This window comes from Urocitellus parryii, chromosome 3, assembly GCF_045843805.1.
Source record: "Urocitellus parryii isolate mUroPar1 chromosome 3, mUroPar1.hap1, whole genome shotgun sequence".
NCBI lineage: Eukaryota > Metazoa > Chordata > Mammalia > Rodentia > Sciuridae > Urocitellus > Urocitellus parryii.
The window spans coordinates 62,823,989-62,847,367 of NC_135533.1; the positions used below are offsets into that span (position 1 = coordinate 62,823,989).

The 23,379-nt window shown below is 33.1% G+C and overlaps 1 protein-coding gene across 2 annotated transcripts in view; it reads right to left on the minus strand.

The window, feature by feature from the left end:
* Nucleotides 1–23,379, minus strand: part of Hgf (hepatocyte growth factor) — a 73,293-nt gene that overhangs the window by 42,707 nt on the left and 7,207 nt on the right. Inside the window, exons 3-7 of one of the 2 annotated variants that reach the window (XM_026384974.2) lie at nt 19,573–19,685; nt 17,721–17,835; nt 12,455–12,582; nt 6,039–6,159; nt 4,390–4,508 (exon numbers count right to left, since the gene is read on the minus strand). In XM_026384974.2, the coding sequence (XP_026240759.1) occupies nt 4,390–4,508; nt 6,039–6,159; nt 12,455–12,582; nt 17,721–17,835; nt 19,573–19,685 (596 nt within the window). Of the gene's footprint in view, nt 1–4,389; nt 4,509–6,038; nt 6,160–12,454; nt 12,598–17,720; nt 17,836–19,572; nt 19,686–23,379 lie in introns of both variants that reach the window. The other variant, XM_026384973.2, reaches the window with a different exon arrangement.

Here is a 23,379-nt window from a genome sequence, read left to right on the forward strand (position 1 = left end):
ATATTGCAAGTAAACTTTAGAATTTCCTGTGACCACACATTTCTAAGAGATAAATGCATGCCTATGCATACACACACACACACACACACACACACACACACACACACCACAAAAGCACATATGTGCATATTTGTAGATTCAAGTGGATAGAGTTATACAACTATTAGTGATTCATAATGACAAACAGCATGAATATATATTTAATGTATTTTCAAAGATATCTGTTTTAGTCCCTAATGTTTTTATAACCCAGGGCAATGTACTATAGTAGAATTTGAGAGGAATGAGAAATCTCGCTTTATCCAGTAAAGCAGGAAAGCGCAATATGGATGGGAAAACAGGTGTTGAACTTTCCAAACTTCTGAGGAGCACATGCATCTCATGCTGAGGACTTTGGGAAATAATTCATATGTAGATGAAAAAGCTACATCATAGGTCCACACTACAAAACCCTGGAAGAGTCTTTTTGTTCCCTGGGTTTCACATACATCAGTTTGAGGACCACAATTCTACACCATAAGTCAGATGTGACCACTCCTCCTGCTTATTCTCAGTGTTTCTCATGGCAACTTTTTGGCTACTCTTGGATCCTGCTCTATCTGCCCTGGTCAATTTAGATTTTCTAATCATCTTCCAGTTTCTGTTGTTACCCTACAACCTACCCAACCTACCAACTATTTAAGATAGTTGCCATATCTTAAATACCATGAGGCTATTCTACCTATTCTTTACTATTCACAACCATTTTGTAGAATCAAAATAAGAATTACTGACACTCAATGGGAAGCACCCTTTTTGTAAATAAAATCACCTTATTTTTAAAATAAATGGTAACAAATTATGAGTCAAAAGTTTTAAAACCCCTCTTCAACTTTCAAGAGAAAAAGTGAAACAATTAGCAACTCTATTATTTTCTTCAAACATATTGAAAACCCAGAATGAGTTTAGCTAGTCCAGACTAAGTGATAACCTGAATGTTGTTTCAAGAATTTAATAATACAAAATAATCAGTTGCAATCAGATAACCAATTGTCTGTTACAATTGGTTCCCAAGATCCCCACCCACTGGCATGTGTGTTCTGTGTAATCACCTCCCCTTGAGTGTGGATGATATTTGTGAATACCAAAAGACTAAATACAAGGAGACTCATAATTAGATTTCTTTACACCAACACAGGTGAAGAAATTTTGCATGTATAATTATAGTTGCTATAAATTGATTTTTACCTTAATCAAAAGGGATACTAAACTATGTGAGCCCAACCTAATCAGGTGAGCTTTGCGGGGGAGGAAAGTTTATAGAGGTCAGAAGCCCAAGGCACTGGAGATAATATCCTTTTTGCCTTGAAGAAGTAAACTGACATATTGCAGAAAGGGTCATGTGTCAGGGAATGTTGGGAAATTTCTAGAGAGTACAGGCTTTGTGCATCCTTACATCCACAAGAGGCTGAATTGTGCCAACAATCAGTGAACTTGAACTAAGATGCTGAGTCTTAGATGGGCTCACATGTCCAGTAAACACCTTGATTTTGACCTTGCAAGACCTAAACAGAGAATCCACTTGAGTTTTCACTGAATGCCAGACCCACAAATGCAATATTATAATAAAGCTAAGTTGTTTTAAGACTCTTAAGCTTTTGGTAATTTATCACTACATAAATCTAACACATTATTGAAACCACCACCAAATTTCTCAGTTTTGTACTAGAGGATTTATTACATATGCAAGCCAAAACATTTTAAAAACTATTCATAAAATGTTCTCTCTCCTACTTAAAAAAAAACAAGAATGGAACCACCATATGACTCATTTATCCCACCCCTCAATATTCATCCAAAAGAACTAAAATCAGCATGCTATAATGATACAGCCACTACAATGTTTATAGTAGCACAATTCACAGTAGCCAAATTATAGAATCAACTCAGATGCCCATCAGTAGATGAGCAAGTCAAGTAAATATGGCATGTACACACACACACAGACACACACACACACACACACACACACACACACACACAATGGAGTTTTACACAGGCATAAAGAAGAATGAAATATTTGCATTTGCTGATAAATGGATGGATGGAAATGGAGAAAATCATACTAAGTAAAATAAGCTAAACTCAGAAAATCAAGTGTCAAATGTTTTCTTGCTTTTGTGGAAGCCAGAGCACAATAGGGAAAGAACAAAAGGGGAGGAAATTGAACATCCTAAAGTTAGAGGGAAGATCAGTGGAGTAGAAGTGGGAGAACAAGAGGGAGGGAAGGAGGATGGATGGGAAAGGGAAAGAAACAATGGAACAAATTTAACAAAATCATGTTGTATGTATATATAAATGTATCAAAGGGAATTTCACCTTTATGTATATGTAGAAATTATGAAGCAAAATAAATCAATAAAGGAGCGAAAGGAAGATCAGTAGAAGAGAGCAAATAATGGGAAGGAGGAGAAGCAGAAATGGGGAGAATGAGTATTATGATCGAATGTATAATTTAGCAAAATGAACCCCCAAACTATGTGTAATTATAATACTTTTAAAAAACTTATCTCTCAGAATTTCTAGAATGTCAAGTTTATTTTAATATTTTAATAATAGCCTTTTCCAATCTCTAAATGAGCAATCAAATAATTCTTAAATTCAAAGTTGTCCTTCAATAAATAAATCTTTAAACATTTTCAAAGCTCAGAAGATTATTTTAATTTGGAATACATAGGTTTGGCTCACAAATCCTAATATTATTTTATTAGAAGTAACATCCTAAAAGCACCACACTCTACTTAACACAGCCATCAGAATTACTGCATGTTACTTACATAATTCACCAATTCCCCTTTAGACAGAAAAGAAACTTATTTAATATTTAGGAAGTGTCAGATTCATTTTATTTTTTTATTTCCCAATTTCTTTTAAAAATATCTGAAGGATTCATTGAGAACCAAAGAGAAGGGCAATATGGACATCTTTGTGAGTACAATCATGCTATAGGGTGAACATGCATGTGAACATGTGTGCGTATTCTTATCTTATTATATACAAGAGTTATAAGAGTACCAAACACATACACACACACACACACAGAGAGAGAGAGAGAGAGAGAGAGAGAGAGAGAGAGAGAGAGAGAAGAAACAGTTGGTTTATTGAACCTAACTGATTCAGAATGACAGAAAAATTAATATGATTAAACAAGTCAATGAGTGGAATGAACTCGATCTATACAGAGCAACACTGTCACCAAGTCATCTTTTTTTTTTTTTTTTTTTTAAGGACAAAACAGATGATTCGGTTTCCCTGGAACATTTTGTTTCATTCTGAGAGGTTTTCAGATTCTGCAGCTATTTCACATATGCCATGCACATCGCCTTTCTGTGGTCTTTATGAGTTGCCCAAAACATTTCCATTTATTAGTAGTGCTAAAGAGAGATTCACCTTGACAGCACAATAGCGTGAATGATATTGAGTTAGGTTTCTTCAGAATACTAACCACATCAGGCTGCTACAGGGAAATATGCAAATATCTGTCCATGTTCTCATAACTGTGTTACTTATGGTCCCTGACCTTGTGTTGCTGATATTTATTTCTCTATATGATGCCTACAGGCAATGTTATCATGCCAACTTAAGCATTATCACATCTTAATACATTTATACAGCTCTATTGATCTTAAAGCTTTTAGGTTCTAGTTGAAAAGATAAGAGCTCTATTCGTGAAAACAAACAAACAAAAAATAAGTCTATATCTAATTAGTCTCCAGTATAATTTCAAAGATCAAAAACATGGGATTTAGCCATGAAAGAGAGGACTACATATCTAAAGTTAAAGGGACAGGAAGACTAGGAAAACTAAGTTTTGGGCATAAATTCAGGAGAGCTGGATAAATTTCTGCAGTTAAACTCAGATTTCCTCATTGCCACCTTTGTCATTCACCAAAAGGATCACAGCCAGTGGACAACTAATGTTCCTGTCTCTGGGGAGAAAAGGGAGGGAAAGGATCCAGGATCCAGGACTAGAAGGTAAGAATCAAAGTTCCAACTTTTAGTATCCCAGTGACTTTACAATGTTCTGCATATTCCCTGGTCTTTTTCTCCACTATTTTTGTTGTTGTTGTTGTTGTTTTCTTGATAACATTAGAATGTTTACATTTTTACCATATGTACAAATACTTTTTTTTTAATATATGTGTGCATTTATGTATGAACCCCTTCCAAAATAACAACTCTGAAAATTCAAAAGATTGGGTAGGAGTATATAACACATTCTTAAAATATTAAAACCTGCACGCATTAAAGCATCAAGTCAAATACTTGTTAACCTGTCTCACTAATAATCGCCTGCTTAGATCCAGTCTGTGAGAGGAAAAGGAAGCAATAAATTTGACCCTAACTTACCACACATTTTAATTGCACAGTACTCCCAAGGGGTGTCAGGGTCAAGAGTATAGCACCACGGCCTCGGCTTGCCATCAGGGTTGCGGCAATAATTATCATCAAAGCCCTTGTCGGGGTATCTGCAAACCACACCGAGAGAAGTGTCACGTAAATCTGCCTGGGAACACACCTAGCCTTCAGCTCACAAGATAACTTTCTACTTAGTTTGGATAATACTAGCTAGGGAAAGTTCCAGTTTTTTCATCTTTTGCTTTATAGGGACTGCTGATCATTAACTATTGAATCTACCTGCATATTCCACTAAGAATAGAGTATCATCCTCTGTGCTAATAAGTTAGATCCATTTGGTATACCTGTCCACCAATTGGGATTCCAACTGAATCCCTTTCTCATACAGCCCAATTAAGAAACAGACTGCAAAAAACATGACCACATATAGAATGCTCATTAAGAAAACAGGTCCTCCTCTAGGGCTTAAAGTTCAATTGGAAGTTTGGTTTCAATTGCTCTGTTACTAATGATAGCTCAGTTTTAAAATGGAGCTGTTCTAGGTCATGCCCTCAACTCCACCAGGGCAAGAGACAAACTCCATCACACCACTTTCTCCACATCCCACCTCCCTTTAAATTAACAGAGTCCTGAATTGGTAACCTGATTTTAATTGCTACCACATCCCTTCTGCTCTAACTTAAAAGAAAAGACATGCATTTAAAAAAATAAATCAAGAGTTTTAATTTCATTTAAAAGAACAACAAGAGGCAAAAACTAACAACAATCACTACCAAAAAAAAAAAAAATAGAAGAAGAGAGTAAAAATACCTTGTAGCAATTTCCAAAGGAAAGTAGGGATGCTTTTTCTTTGCAATATTTATATATTTATTCTTTCTAGTAAAAATAAAGAATTTATTTTTCTTTTCTTTTGTTTTTTCCACTTCATTTCATGTGAAATGAACTAGCAAAAGACATAATCTGTTGTTGTTTTCAACTATAAATTCAAAACCTTCTCCTGGAAAAAGCTGGCCCTGTCCGCCATATTTAAATACATCAGGATAAAACAGCTAATGCATTATTGGCACTAGTTTTCATTCACTTTTCAGAGACATCTCCTAAGTTCAGGTGTCACTCATATGACCCACAGAATGTAAGTCTCTGAAGATGCAGCTCTGGAAGGATATTTGCTTGCATTTAGGAGTAATTAGTCCTTTCATGGTTTGGGCCTATCAAAGTGGTCATCAGTGAACTGGCTCTGTCTTTTGTCTTTTTTCTTTCTTTCTTTCTTTTTTTTTTTTTTTTTTTTTTTTTGCTAAAGAAAGCTCTGTTATTGCTTCTACTTTGTACCTGACTATATAGTCTTGTGTCCAAAACCTTCCTGATTTTAGAGACTCAACTAGTCAGTCAAGACCAATAAAAAGCATACCTAATATTCTCATATACCTCATCATAAATCCTTTTTCCCCAAAAGACACCTCTCCCAAATATTCAGCTTCAACAACACTTTCAGGAAAAGGCCATATGTTTAGGGGAGTTCTGAAGTATGTTCAAGCCCCATCATTAAAACATCATACAAAGAGTTTTCATGGAATCTTATCATGAAACAAATAACAGTTTATACAGAGATTCGTGGGAAGCAAGATTCATTGGTATTTTACCTTTCGGGCAAGAATTTGTGTCGGTGTGGTGTCTGATGATCCCAGCGCTGACAAATCTTGCCTGATTCTGTATGATCCATGGGACCTCGATAGCTTTCCCCATTGCAGGTCATGCATTCAACTAATAAAATTAAAGTATGGCATGTTAATTGTTTCTGACAGCAAACTCAAGAACACCACTGTTTCATTTAAAGAACAGCAAATCAATTTCTCAGCAAACAAATTTTTAGACAACCCTACAAACCACCCTAATTTTAAATTGGGGACTAATGTCCATAAATAGTGGCATAAAATACATGCTATGGAACTCATTATATAGTTTAAGTATGTTAGTCTCATACAGATTCACCTGAGGGCCAGGATGCTAACTGTAAAATTTTTCAGTAACTGTCCAATTGTATGTCAATACAAAGAGACCAAAAATATAAGATGGACAATTGGAAATTTTTCTCTTTTTGGTCTAAAATGCAAGGATCTTGGTGTCTCTATTTTTAGCACAATAGGGTTCCTCTCTCAACTCACCCTTCAAATACACATATAGTAATTGCACCATTCAAAATGAGTACATGGTATTTTCTTATGGTTAATTCAATAATCAGGAACCAATGTATTTAAGGAACCAGTTGCAGACAGAAATTGGGTGCAATTCAAAGGACACAGATTAGAAAGAACAAAGAAAGAGAAAGAAAGAACGAAGTCACAGATCTTTTCTGTTAGTGAACATCCATGTTGTGTTGGCTGGGCAAGCTCACATTCTTATCCAGCACAGGATAGAAAATGACCTGCTATTGAACTCCTTGTACCCACTCTTTTTAAAATGTATAAGCTGATCTAATTATGCAGGATCTTACTGGTGATTTTGTGAGGTTAATTAATTGTTCTCTTCTGGCTGGTCTCTTAGGTCACAATGAAAACTCTGAATCACGTCAACTAGCTGAAAATGAGACTTCACAAACAGAAGGTTGATTTGTAGCAAGGCACGCATCCTGCAAAATAAATCATTGCTTGGCTCTCCTACGAATCCGGCAAATTTCCCCAGACACATCATTTGTATCTTGTGATTACTGATCATCTAACTTTAGTTGAAGTGGGGAAAGATATCAATGTTTAGTTTTATCCACTGGAATCTAGCCTAATGGATATTGGTAGTAATTTGGAATATAATATTAGAATCATCACTTTTGAGCCTCTCATTTTTACAACATAGAAGGACATTAACTATTAACTTTCTGAAACACATGATCTATCTATTGACTTGATCCATCTACTTCTTTTCATGCAGGTTAATTCACAAACTAAGACAAGGGATCTATTCAGCTTCCCCTCATTTGATACTGTGATTCCCCAGAATACACTCAATAAGTAAATCAGAGGGGTTCAAGAGCATATTGACAAGGATGCTCAGGTTAGCCAAAGTCAATTCCTCATTGAAATGCTCAGAATAGGTTATACATCATCACATTTCAGCTTTTCATTTGAATGGAGTGTAGATTTATTTGGTGCCCCTTAAAAAAAAGAATTCATGATTTGATATCTTCAATGAAAAGGATGAAGCATTTATCATTGTTGTTTGCTCCTTTGTACTGAATTAAAAAGTAGGATAGCTGTGGTCATTCATAAAGGTAAGCATCCAAATGTCTAATTTCTACTCTTCAATAACACTCAGGAATCAGAATATATCTATTATATTTCCTTCAGCAAATGCATTTTGTAATAGTATATATCCTTCTAATGAGAGACAATAGAGTTATTTTCTGGGAAGCAATACTATGAACATTATTATAAAACACTCTTCTCAGACTTGTTGAATTTTATTGGTCTTAGGAAAAGATAGCTACACAAATTAAACAGATGATTCCATAAGATGACTATTTTCTAGAATGACTGTGGTAGGTCAATTCTTCTCCAAACATTAATGTGCATAAAAATCTCCTTCAAATCTTGTTAAAAAGCAAACTCTAACTCAGTGATTCTGGATTGGGCATTAATAATAAGCTATCAGGGGATGCTAATGCTGCTGGTACTTGGACCCTCATTTTAAGTAGCAATTTTGTAAATACTGTGATCTCTTCTAAAGTTCTAAGTGTTTGGTGGCATTGGATTTTTAAGAGAGACTGAATTTTACTTGGATCTTGAAAGATAGATGAGAGCTGGATAAGGAATAAAGGAAAAATTGCAATAAAATGGTATGAAAACATGAACTAGTATGTTCTGTTTGTAATAAAGTGAACAGAGAGTTATGGCTGTGGTTATTGGCCCAATGAGATAAAAAATAATAAATACAAGTTAGCAAAAATAATTAGATTTTGGAAGGCAATGAAAGTTGTAAGAGTAGCAATTAAATGTGTCTTATGATAGAACTGAGATGCTAAAATATGCATCATTTTGATTACTTATTATATACTGCTAACATGTAAGATATTCTTTGATTGCTACAATGTAGAAAATACAACTCACACAAATTTTAAGAGACTTACCTAAAATAGAAAATGTCAACCCTGTGTCTGGAACACAGGTCTTCTGACCCACACAGTCTACAGTTCTTTCCATTGTCCCAATTTTCCTTTTGTTCTATATACTTTTACACGTTTCTGAAAAAGTCTAACTGGCCATATTTTAAGATAAACTGATAATTTTAGGAAGTCCATATTCTTCCCTTATTCAAAATTATCTCCATTAGCTTCTGCCTTATTCTTTAGAAGAGTAGGTTACCCTCCTGTTGAATTCTCACCTATTGGAGGATAGAGAAAAAAAGGCCATGGGAGAGCAACTAGATTGGTCAACTTATACTAGGTAAGTAACCAGAAAGTTTGCCTTTTTTACTATTGAATTAAACTCTCAGGTTAATAAAAAAAAAATTACCTCAAGAAGGCCAAAATTCTGAACTTAGTTTTCAACCTTTGCAAATTCTAAGAATCTTATAAGTTTTCACAGCTCACACCAAGTCCACATACCCAAGCAAACAGGTGAAAGTATGAATCATGCAATGGTGCAAGGGGGTTGAGGATTGTCCTTGGACCCTGTCTGTCACTGCCAGTTCATTATTTAATGATCCCAGAAAGTTCTTCCCTTTAAAAAATAAAGATAAAAGCAAAGTACTATCCTAGATCACATTAACTATTCTTCAGTTCAATAGTCTAAGAATGGTTCTGACCTAAAAAATAGTAGAAAACTATAAAAACTACACATAAATTGTAATATAATCAGGATTAATTTAACATCTTTATCATCATACCAACCCAAGAAAATATTGTGTACTGTTTTCCTTAATCATAAAACCTCATGTGTTGTGAGTTTGCAGAGTAAAACAATTATTCAAAGTATCTGGATCTATTTTGAGTCACTGTTTATTTTATTCCAGTAAATGTACTCCCTCAGAAAAATCCATACATGCAATTTTTTCAGCAAAACTGAATGATTAAAATATGAATAGTTTCACAAATTCACACTTACAGAAAGTTGTTTTATTTAAGTCTATTTCTTAAGGTTTTTTCCACATGGAATATGAAATTATACACATAAAGTTATTTTAGTGTTGTTTGGGACTTTAAAGTATTTTAAAAATAATGATTATGATTTATTTAAAATATATTTAATTGAGTACATGACAATCACTAAACATGACATTTGTTCCAGTGACTGATGAGCATTTTAAATCCCAAATACTAAAACAATAAATGGAATTTTATGTACCTCAACCTTCTATACTTTTAAATTATGCATTTAATGGTAGTATTTTCTTTACATAATTGTGTAATGTTTTTTCTTATGTTGGCATATAAAATTATATATATATATGTATATATATATATATACATATATATTATCACTTATGATGTTTTAAAGCATATATGCATTGTAGATGGACTAAAAGCAATTAATTAACATATGTTTTAGCTCAGTTATTGCTTTTGTGCTAAGAACATTTAAAACTCAATCTTCGTTTTTTAAGAATATAACACATTATTATTAACCCTAGTAATCATGTTATACAATAGATCCTTTGAACTTACTCCTTCTTTCTGAGAGATGCTAAATGTGAAAAAAGAAGTTATTTTTGAGTGATTAATATATTTCAGCTTTAAATTGTATGAAAATAATATCAAACAAGATATCATATAATTATTTTATGAACCAAAATTCTAGCCAAATTTCAGACAATCACTCAATCAAGAGTTTAATATAATTACAAAAAAAATCTAAACATACATACTCTTCTATATATTTTTAATAGTCCAAAAGTTTAACTACCATGTTTTCCTCTGTAATTTTAAATATACAAAATGAGGATTACTACCTAATTCATAACCTTTAATACTTGCCAGTTAATATCCATAGATAGAAATGGACCACCCATTATACTATTTAAGCATTTCAGATTGTGAGATTTCTCCATCATATATGTATTTAGTAGACGTTTACATCACATCTGCATTCTTTTTTCTTTTTTTTTACCCATTTTATAAATAGCTCTTTTTCTCTTTGAATGTATTGACAATGCTGCTTATTTTGAATCCTCTTCATTAAAATCCTACTAACATATTGCTTAATTTAAGCTTGAATTTTATATATGATTCAGTTCACATTCCCTGAAATATGTTTAGCCTACAGGGCAGGTGTCGATTCATTTCCCCTGAAAGAAGGCTATTCCATTGTCAGACCTTTAATTGTTTCCAGAAAGAGCATATCTGCAACCGTTAGTGAGGGGGTGACTGAAAACGTCACGGACCTTTAATACAAACGAGCAATGCCCTTTTCTGGTGAGGTTGGATGACCTCAAATTATTAAAGGATATTACAGAATTACATTCTAATAAGGATAACTGAAAATAGGAGTTTAAAAATTATTTATTTTATAACACTTTTATTCTCCATCACCTGTTCATCAAGATCTACATCAGTGTATTCTGATAAAGGTTTTTCTTATCAACCAGGGGTTGAAAATCTCATTCCCACAGGAATAGGCAGGTAATATACATGCTAAACTGTATAAAGTTTGATCAAATGACCTACCTTTGAAAACACTTTAACAGGTCAAAAGAATTTTAGATAAATAAACAAAACTCCTTGTCAATGATTTTTCAATCTCTGTGATAGTGGATATTCCCCTAAAACAGGATTTTTTTTCTTCCATGTGCAAATTTAAAACAAATATTAATTACAACTTATTCATACAAAACAGACTTGTTCATAATGTTATCACAGATAAGTTTATTATTTTTAAAAGAAAAGAAAACAATGAAGAAGTTATATAGAACAGAATATGACATGGAATAAAAAGTAAGAATTTACAAACAGATGAAACTGGCTCCACCACATGAAGTCAAGGATTATAAATTAACTAATAACAAAAAACACATTTGCCTTCTCTGTGACAATTAGCTAACAATGTCCTTTACTTGTTATTTGATATATATGAACCTAATATAAAAGGATACTCATGGAGGATATATTTTCAAAAAAAATATTTGGTTAATAAACAGGTAAAATATCTTATTATAAAAATTGGTCAGTATTCCAGCAGTCCCTTCCCCTCCCCCAAGGACTTCAAAATCCTAATGAACTTTTAAAATAATTTATCCATATCTCATTTGGATTTGGAGAATTATAGATTTTTGACAGAGTTGAAAAACCCAGCTATTTGGTAGCCAAATGACTAAGAAAACTGAAACCACATACAATGCTGAAATGGTTATTATTCCATCTTGTCAGTCACTCAATTTTCCACTGAAATTGTAAAAATAGTACTCTTTATGCTGTGAGAATTTGGTTAAAAAAAAACAATATAGACATGGGTTTAGGGTACCTGACTTCAAGAAAATTTGGGGCCCACTGCTTCCATCTCTTCAGATACTATTCTGAGTGGCACTCAGTCCCAGTCTGTGTCCAATTTGGTTCTAGTCACATTTTCATTAAATGAAATGTACACAAGGGTTTCAAACTTACATTCCGCTGAGCCCCTGTTATATTCTCTTCTGGGTACACAGACCTTGGACATACCACATCAGAGCAGCTTTGACCAAATCTAGACAGAAGCACGTGCTGGATGAACAGACCTACCATTACTGCTAAAGAGCTAATTTCATTCAGCTCCTTTCAGGTGATCCATGAAAGCAGAATTGGAGGTAGGTGAGCTTAAGACAGCAGGTAAGTATGCCCACTTTTAACTTTTTCCCCAAAGGGATATCTCAGGCTGACATTTAAATTCAAATGGATAGCTTGCTCCATTATTGTGCAGTAATCTGGTAATCATCAGATTGTAAAACATTGTGTAAGAATGCTCAAATAATTATCTATGGTTGCATTTGAAAGAACAAGATGTTTATTTGTAATTGATTTGCTCCTATTAAGCTTTAATGTGAGTTACAGTTCTACACAGGGGAATAGAGTTCCCACACGGCATTCAGGTTCATTTACCTTCTGAACACTGAGGAATGTCACAGACTTCGTAGCGTACCTCTGGATTGCTTGTGAAACACCATGGTCCCCCTTCTTCCCCTCGAGGATTTCGACAGTAGTTTTCCTGTAGGTCTTTACCCCGATAGCTCGAAGGCAAAAAGCTAGTTTTAAAATGATAATCATTACAGTATAAGAGCATGCAACTTTATGTTTGGCCTATTAATTTTATGAATTAATAGTAAGCTTTTTCTGAAAGTAAAGAAACCCTTAAGTCTCTTATGTATACTTTCATATATCTTAAATTCTGTCATTTCCATATATTCATAAAATACTTGAATTTTATTAAAGTTTTCCTTACTGAACTTCCATATTCAACATCAAGAATTATTAGTATCTGGATTTTCTAAGCTGCAAATACTCAAGCATGTAATTGGTGTATCATAAAAATACAATTCCGAAGCTCACTGGAAGACAGCAAGTGCTTGGGCAAGGCCACCAAAGAGAGAACTGAGAAATCACTGCAATCAACTTCGACATCTCACCATTACCCTGCTTATGCAAGGTCCTTAGCTGTCTGATAACTGCTTTTCTTTTGAGGACTAGCGCCCCCTTCTATACAATTGAGAAACAGATTGATGAAATAACATGAACAAAGAATACAAAACTGAATCAAATCTGGGCTCTAATGTCAGCTCTTTCTCTTACTAACTGTGACACCCAGCAAGAAAGGCAACCTCTCCCAGCCTGTTAGTTTTGCTATATACACACTGAGTACAAACATAACCTATAACTTTATGTGGTTGTTTTAAGATGTTCAAAGGATGATGGAGTAATCGATAGTTGAGAAATGCAGCCTATGATTAAGCACATTCAACCTTGTAGTCACTATGATGTCATAATAAAGAACACAATTGCTTATTCTCTTCAAAAATTTTTTAGTATTGATTATAACTTGGACTTGTTGTTCCCAGATATAACTTCTAATAGTAAGCTATTGGGTGCTGTAACTTCAGTACATTACCTTCACCTAAAATTTCTAGTGCCTTTGTGATAGTTTTGTTACCAGCATAAAGTATTCCAACACATCAGAACAGGCCAAAGCCTATATATTCTTGTTGTATTGCTCATGGAATTGGACTCAATGATGATACATTTGTCTGCTAGGCTGCACAGAAAAATCATTAATAAAGGAATATGCATCTGTAGATTATACCAGTAAAAAGGTTTTTTTGAAAATCATGTCTCATTTTCACCTTTCTATTGTGTATTTGATAAAAAAAAAAAATTATTTCTGCTTTGTTGATCTCAGAATCTCAGAATTCTACATGTACTTAAAGTCCAAGGATTTCAATCTCTCAATAAATATGATTCAAATGTGTTCCCTACTCAGTGAAAGTTCTAATTATGAAATGGATATGCTAATTACCTTTGGCTGGTCATTAGCCAATATATACATGCATCATCATGTTTCATCTCATAAACTCACAGACATTATGTGTCAATCAAAAAGAAAAAAATCATTTTTTAATGTTATAACACAGAATGTATGCAGGCCTAGGTCAGGTACCAAGCGATGTTTTGCAATAAAATTCTTTTATTTAGAGATGAATGTACATACACCAGAGTCAAGTCCTCTGAAAATATAAATTAGTGCTCAAAAAGAAATAGCCTATTCTAAGAGACTTATCATTGAGTCAACATTTTCAATGAACCAAATTAAATATTATAAACACTATGCAACTCCAAAGTGTCTTTAGATAGTTTATAGCCTTACTTCACTAACATTAGATGTGTGCAGATATAAAAATAAAACATTAGGTCGTAATTAAAGCTCATCATAATTTCACAGTGGTTTCTAACAGTTATTAATTTTAAAAAAACTTATTTTATTGTCTTAGCTCCATCATTCCAGAATATTTTTTTAGTCTATCTTTTCTTATTTGTGACACCCTGAAATTATTTCCTTTCATTTTTTGGCCTATCCTCAAATAGAAAATTTATATAATACTCATTTTTTTTTTGACAATCAAAACTGACTTTTGCTTTCTTATATTCATGAAGTCAAACTTACGAAAATTCTTCCAAAACTCTATAATATATAAAAAGTAGAGTGGTAAGAATAAGTAGTTATTATCACAAAACCATATTGTTGCCTCATATATTTCACCTGACTAGGGTATGACATGGTCCTTAAACAATTTATCTATTATTTTAATTTCTTCATTTAAAGGATAAATGGGATGAGCAAAATTACTATATGTTGCATTTCTGTCCTTTTTAAATTAAGTTTAGTGGCTTTAGCACACATTCAATACACACATATTCAATATCCAAAGTCTTAAAGAGAATTTTTAAATCCATGTATGGAGAGAGAGAGAGAGAGAGAGAGAGAGAGAGAGAGAGAGAGAGAGAAATACATATACATCTTTCTAGTGGATTTGCAAAGCCAAAGAGAAGTTATTAAGTAGTGAATGTGTCAATCAATAATTTAATGGAGAAAAAAAAAACAAGAAGAAAGGAAGAGAGATAGATAAAGTAGAAATTAAAACAAGATATGGTCAAAATTTGAATAAAGTTTTCCCAAAACACTTCATAAAGTGCAAAGTTGGGCTTCTTGCCACAATTCTGAATCAAACCATATCAGATGCCTCTTTAGAACATTGAGGTTAAAAAACAGTGTGGGGCATCTCTTTTCTTCATTCTTTGGTATATTTGAGCTTTTACCCAAACTGGTTTTCTTTTGTGTCCCAAGATGGTTAGCCTGACTTTCCTCAGCATCCCATAATTGGTCAAGGGATGAAGGCTGGCTCTGCCTTTTCACCTGTGAGTGTTCTTGTGACAAATATTTACAAAAGCCTACTTCACACAAGGTCTGTGCCCGTCTGTAGGCTCTGTAATAAGCTTTTGGTCACACACGTGCTATTTTTAGTACTCTGTCCTTGCTGTTAGCAAGGCTTTAGGAGAGAAGAAATATTTGAAATTGGGTTATATCCAAATATATTTTGAAATATATACTAGGTCTTCTGGGTGCTAGCCTCCCTTTCTTTTCTTCTAATATAAACTGTGCTCAGAGGAAACTTGATCTATTCCATCATCTGCTTCCTTAATGAATGCTGGATGGTTAATGAAGGATATAGATGTAGATATCAGGTCACCTGATTTTCTGGTTAAGCTTCTATACTAATTTCATCATCTATCATCATCTTTTCATTAAGCCACTTGTAAAATATTTCAATTTAGGGAGTCAACAGTAAATCACTCCTTCAGACACAAACATAGTTATTTTTCTATTTCCTGTAAAATTGGTGTTTAGTTAACACTTAAAAGCATTAAGCTATCAAGCAGATATTCCATAAGCTGCTAATTGATTAAAATTAAATGTTGCTCCCATTGGATACAAAAAAATAATTTGATTAATAATACAATATCCCCTCAGCCATAAACTTCTATACCACAAGGAAATGTTCTTTGGTAAATAGCTGATTAGACTTGAAGCCAGTTCCCAGAGAGATATATTTCGCATTTACTCCTCTAGCAAAGAATCACAATCATAGAGAATTTGGATTGAAATAAGACCTCTGCTATGTCAGTTCAATGCACTCTCTTGGACTAAGGTTGGATTGATTTCAAATGCTATTTCTGTGTTTGTGAAACACTTTGATCTACCTATTTAAATAAAATGTCTGCTTCATTATGCAGATCCTTAAGAAAAAATCAATTATACTGCTCATTTTGTAACATAAAGATAGTTTCCAAGATACTTCCATGTAACTGTTACAAACTAACTTGAAAAAATAGTTTTCTATTATTAAAATGGGGCTGGGGATATAGCTCAGTTGGTAGAGTGCTTGCCTTGCATGCCCAAGACCCTGGGTTCAATCACCAGCACCAAAAAATAAAATAAAATAAAATTGTATTTGGATGTTCTATTATTAAAATACTGTTAACCGGTTCAGCTTGGACACTGAACTAGGTGGTGTAAACTAGGCAAGATCAGGGTTTGGTCCTATTGAGAAAGAACTCTTTCTTTATATGTGGGACAAATAACTAATCTCTGTTTACTAAAGCAAAATCAACCATATCACAAACGTATGCTAATAAAAAGCAGAATAAAATCAAAAGTGTATCCATCAAGGCCAAGTCATCATTAGTATTGCAACAATGTGTCACAGACTGTGTCCTACTGATAAGCCAAGTATTTTGTGCCGTAGAGTTGTTACAAGTAGAGGTTACATAGTGATACTGATTGGGCTTATCACTATACTATTTACTATTTACAGAAATACACTAAGGTTCTTTATGCTACAGTGTCACCATGTATATAAAATAGAACTAAAACCCACTACAATGTTTGCATGACTGTGTGAGATACACCAGTAAACTGCTCAGCAAGGCACTTGCCACTGGAAACTGAATCATCCAATGTATTTACTAACCAGAGGAGAGTTGTTTTAAAAACAACTTCATTTCCTGTTAAAATTATTTGTGAAATAAATTTGCAAAACCATGGCTATATTTAGTTCTCTGGTAGGTATTAGATACATATATTTTTCCTCCACAATGATTAAATCTCTTAATTTAATGAGCCTATGAATATTATGTTTACCAGTCTTTAAATAATACTCATCAGTTATAATAAACACAATTCTCTTCAGTGTAGACATTTAATTTCCAATTTTCTTTATCCTTTTTTAGACAATAGTGAAGGGAGTAATTCTGAGGCATGAGCTATTAGCTGTGCTTCTCAGCTTTGGTTGTGCTTTGGAATCATCTGGGGAGCTGCCAAAAACACACTGGTATCCCATTCCCCCCAGGGATTGATTTAACTGCTATGTTTCTCCACATGGTAAGATTCTTCAAGGGCTTGCAATAGGTGATTTTAATGTGCAAAGATGGAATCCACCAATGTTAAAGTACCCTTAGCCCACATAAGGTCAGAGTCTGATACACTTTGATTTATCACTATCAACCCTTTAGCTACATAGTGTTTTCTCAAAGGCAAAAAGAGGAAAAATCTTTTTTCCTCATAATGTATATTTTCACTATTTGTTCACAAACATCAAGATTAATAAGTTTAAGCATTAAAGTAAGAAAATACAGGCCACATTTTAATATAACTTTGTTATTCTTTTGGTAAATATCAGTCATAAGCCTTGATTTCATACAATTCAGCAATGTTGACCAAGTTTTCATAGAACTGTAAAATCATTCACATGGACTAATGTGAGATTGTTAATAGGCAAAAGACAGAGGCCACATCCTCTTTTCTTCATGCTGTTCTTACCTGTGTTCGTGGGGTATCATGGAATTCCAGGGCTGGCACTTGATGCCACTCTTGGTGATAGACACTGTTCCCTTGTAGCTGCCTCCTTTACCAATGATGCAGTTCCTAATGTAGTCTATTGAAAAAGCAAAAGAAAATGTTGTAAAAATGTGTCTTTTTTTAACCTTATTAAAATTGTGTGGGTTTTTGTATGCTGTATTTATTGAAGAAAAAAATAAAATTCCATTTAAATCTGTAAGAAATTAATTCTGGTAAACTATTTCAAATAACATAGATATGTCTTTCCTAAAGCTTCTACTGTTTTCAAAATAACATATTTCAGAATAATCTAAAACAAACAGGAAGACTATTAAGAAGCTTTAATTTTGTGAGTATATTAAATATAGATAACCACAGAGATCAATCTCTATACTTAACACAGAATAGTAGTCTATATTCTCAAGTAGCCAGGCCATTGTGATTTGCTCACATGCATAGTCTTAAGAAAATATTAAAAATAAAAATTGATTCTTAAACTGTTTTGAATTCAGAAGTTTAAGATAACAAAATTAATTTCTTTTTTTAACTAGGTAAAATTGTGTGATATGTATATGTATATATATGATAATTATATTAGTTTGGTTACTATTTTCCATATTTTCTCCAATATTTAAGCTGCTAAATTACAAGAAAGCTGAATTTTAAGAAGCTGTATATTTCTATTAAATAATAGTACTATAGCTGTTAACAAACTAAAAGAAAGAATGAATTCGAATGCTCTTAGGTTAGATTATGAGTTGTTTATGGATTTGCAGAATTATTAGAATATGTAGAAAGATTACCTTATTTTCTACCATCAATTTCCTTTTAATTTTATTTAAACATTAACCCATCAACATGAAAAATCTATGTATAGTATCAAATAACCAAATTTAATAGGACACATCATGTATTTTTGAAAACACTAATTTTAAAATAAAAATTATTTTCATGTGCATAATCCATGATTATTGTTTTCTATGATGGAAGATTTGATTTGTAAATTGATATTTATTTAGTATTTTATGATTTAATTTACATAATTCTGCTTTTGAACAATGTAAATGTATTGTGAGTACAATATCAGACCACCAGAAGAGAGAAATTAAGAAATATTACAGTCTAAATCCCTTTTTAAAAATGTTTTAAACTAGGCTGGGATTGTGGCTCATTGGCAGAGCCCTTGCCTCGGAATTATGAGGCACTGGGTTCAATCCTCAGCACCATATCTAAATAAATAAAATAAAGATATTGTATCCATCTACAACTTAAAAAAATATAAAAATACTTTAAACCATTTTTTATTTGTACATATTAATTATACCTTCTTTTAAAAAATTTTTAAACTATATTATTAGGTATAGATCCAATTTATTTGTCCAGAATCTCCATATTTTATATTTTATAAATCCAATTTATTTGTCCAGAATCTCTATATTTTATATTTTATCAATGATTATCACTATAATAGATTAGATATCCAAAGTTCTTAAAATTAAAAGTCTATAAGCTAAAAATTCAACACAATACAGGGTACTTAATCTAATAAGATAAGGAGATACTTCCTAAAATAGGAGAATAGGAAGAATGCCTGTTTTAAGAGATGCTCCCTTCAAAAACACCAAAGAGGAAGGAGGACATCTAGTTTATAGAAAACTGGGGAAATATTCTAAAACTGGTACTCCTTTCATCAGGCTTAATGGATGAATTAACTGCAATAACATATTATCATATAATGGAAACATCAGTGGGGAAAAGCAGGGAGGCAGGAAGTGACAGATGTGTTATTTCATATTTTATTTCGTTATGAAATATTTAGGAAAATGTCAGTTACCTTTGTTTTCATAGAGGTCAAACTCATGGCCGAATTCTTTTTTTACTCCACTTGACATGCTATTGAAAGGCAACCAGAGGCATCGTTTCCTTGTTTTATCAAAAACAAAAGCCCTGAAAAAAAAATATCTGAATGAAAAGAAGGAATACTACTATTTATATAATTTTGAAAGAACAGCATATGGTTTACCAAGGAGGATAATATATAAAAACAGAGGCATTACTGTATACTCATAATAAAATCATAAGTAATTTTGAACTGACCATTTTGATGCCAGATGAGGAAAAAAAAAAGTTTTGTAGGTGTGGATTTTATATCAAATCAAATGCTATTTCCAATGTTCTCATGTTATTCCAAATTACTTGTAGAAAAATAAGAGCTTCAACCAGCAATGTCAATATGTAACACAACTACCTGGTTATCTGTGAAGACTTTTTATTAAATACCCACCAAGTTAGATTTTATTTGCATTTACATGCAAAATATTATATTTGAGATATCGGAATGAGGTTCCAAAGTTTGTAATTGTACTAAATAGATTTTTAAATGTATTTTCTAAGGTGTATTAGACAAATGACCACTTCTGGAGATTCTCCTAGGAAAGAATGTCTGAAATCAAATGTTTAAAGATTTTCACATATAATATCCCTTCTTGGTGAGTCATGATATACTAGAGATTATTGAAGGCTATAAAAATCTTGCTGTAAGGATAATTTTGTTTGCTCAAATCAATATTTCCTAAATAAGTTTTCTTGCATAGGCATTTTAATAAAAAAATGTAAGTATTAGAGAATATGCTTTTGATGTATCATCATAAGGAAAATTGCTAAAACGTGTCACTCCTACATAACCATACCTAAGAATCATACTAGATTTTGCTGTTCTCGTTCATAAAAGTTTTATCTAAAACAAAATGATAAATACTCCAAATCTGCTAAAAAAGTATTTTTTATTAGAAAAGTGGGTAAATGCTGGGATCCTAATTAGAATAAGTTATACTCTATGTATGTATAATATGTCAAAATACACTCTACAGTCATGTATATTTAAAAGGAACCAAAAAGAAAAAGAAAGAAAGAAAGAAAGAAAGAAAGAAAGAAAGAAAGAAAGAAAGAAAGAAAGGAAGGAAGGAAGGAAGGAAGGAAGGAAGGAAGGAAGGAAGGAAGGAAGGAAGGAAGAATTAATGAATGAAAAGTATTGGTACAGAGTTCAGAGTTTTCAGTTGCTAATCTCATTAAACATTTCTCTCATTCTATTATAACAATATATTCTCTAAGAAAAGCATTTTAAAATGTTATTTTACACATCCATATGGAATGTTTGAGACTGTCAATTACATGGTTGTATTTTCTTTCAAATATGACATTAAGAGTTTTTATCTGAGCTTTATTTAGATTACCATATTGTTTTTAAAAAATGACTTTTTTTCTGTTTTCTAGTCGTTTTATGTCTAGAGCGCAACTTCATTACCAGGCAGTCATGGCTAGAAGAAAAAAGACTCCTATTTTCTTAAGTCAGTTCATGAATTTGGAGAGCCATTTTCTGGAGAGCTTAGAACCAGGCATTCTGTCATCTTTCTACCTAGCAAAGAGGAACGCAGTTCCACTGTTGATTCCTGCTCAAGAGGTAATTTGAGAATGTTCTACACCTCTGCCTCACTTTACACAACTTTCTTGATGTTTTCCAAGGAATGTAGTTTGGTTTTCATCACTTTTTAGTCCTATGACAACTCTGGAAACAGGGTTTTTTTGATGCATTAAGAACCAATGGGCTGGGGTTGTGGCTCAGCAGTAGAGTGCTCGCCTAGCATGTGCGAGGCCCTAGGTTCGATCCTCATAAAGATATTGTGTCCAAATAAAGAATAAATTAAAAAGAAAACCAAATTTCAATATGTCCTTTCAATTCTAAATAACTGCTGTATTTAGTGACATGTGAAAATTTTACAATTAATGGGCAGAAGAACCTTGTCTGTATATACGCAATATTAAATGTGGTTTTCTGCATAGGTCAACATATATTTGAATATAAAATATAACTCAACAAGAATTTGATAAGAAAAGCTCAAACTTTATATAAGTGAGATATTAGAGTATTTATTAATAAGGCCACGTGACATTTTCAAAGCAGCAAAATCATCTTAGCCTCTACTAAATAAAACAAAGTAAGAATGATGAATGTGAATATTCAGTGTTAGCGATACTTTTCTTACTTTTAGACCAAGGAGAATATGTTTTCAAATTTATAGTTAAAAATCAACCATAAAATACAGTTATCCCTTTCGAACCCTGAGGAAGAAAATACAATGCCAACCTATTCAATTGCCAAAAGAACATCTAGATAAATCTACAGAGCTGAGATGTTGACTGAAAGTAATTTTTCCTAATTTATTTCTAACAGTTTCAAGGCTTTATACAAAAGTCAGGGAATGAAACAGAATTAACATAATTGTGTTAATTGTAGCAAAATAATCATACATGCAAAGTCAATTCTCACTGCCCTTGCCAGGAAATATTTCCCTGAAAGTAATAGCTTGGCTATAGAAAAAGAAAAAAGGTAGTCCTTCTTCTGTCTAAATCTGTTGAAGACCTTCTTTGGCCATGTTTTGGTTTAGATATGAGGCCTCCCCCTGAAGATTATGTGTGAGACAATGCAAGAAGGGAGATTAATCCACTGATCTGGATTAACTGGGCTATAACTCTAGGCAAGTAATGTATGGCTGGAAGAGATAGGTCATTTAGATTATGCTCTTGGGGTTTATATTTTGCCCCTGGTAAGCAGAGAGCTCCCTCCCACATCCTCCGCCCCCCCTCCATTTCCTTCCTTGTTGCCATGTCTTGAACTGCTTTCCTCCACCATGCTCTTTCCCCAATATGTTTTGCCTCACATTGGGTCCAGAGTTATGGAGTTGGCCAACCATGGACTGATCAACTCTGAAACCATGAGCCAAAATAAACTTTCCCTCCTCTCTGTTGTTCTTGACACATTTTTTTGGTCACAGTAATGAAAAAGCCGATTGAACCAATGCCCTATGCCTGCAGGTCTATAATGTTCATTCCTCAAAGACTGACAAGATAAAAGTAGTACTTCTTGTCATGACATATTGCTAACCCCTGTGTTCACACATTCGGTGTCACTATTCAAATGTAATAAGCTAGGGTTAAAAATTTCAGAATTTTACACACAATCCTGTTTTTAAAAGGAGATAAAATTGGGAATGAAAGAAGAGAAATAAATGAAAAGAGAGAATTTTTACAAAGAAGAATAAGGAAATACACCTCCTCCTGGCAGTTTGGAAGACTATTGAGATGAAATCATCACCATTCTGGCCCCAAGCTATGTCTTATCCACTGGGATCACTGGAAAGCAGTAAGGAATTCTTCCCTATGAGGTCACATGGAGACTGGTAAAAGATAAGAAACTGTCTAGTTCAGTCCCCTCCAGCCTCCTTGAAATGCTCAATCATTTTTCATGTGAGACTTCGTCATCACTATCCCCTAACTTCTTTTAAACAGGCTCTGCTGCTGACACCAATCCCTCTAGTTTTTTTATCTAATTCACTCAACACCTTTTATTTAAATCCCTGAAGACAACTGTATAAGTTGCAGTAAATTTTGGCTGTTGCCCAATTTTCTTCACTTCTTTTGCAAGGGAAAAGAAATGGTTTATTCTTAATAGAATATTTTAAAAATGTTGGAGAGATAAAAGTCAATTTAATTTGATTTTAGTTCGATTGTGCCTAAGATGAGAAAACAAAAGAAAAAAATAAAAAATCAAGGACACTGGATTTTAGAAGGTGGTTTTTTTACT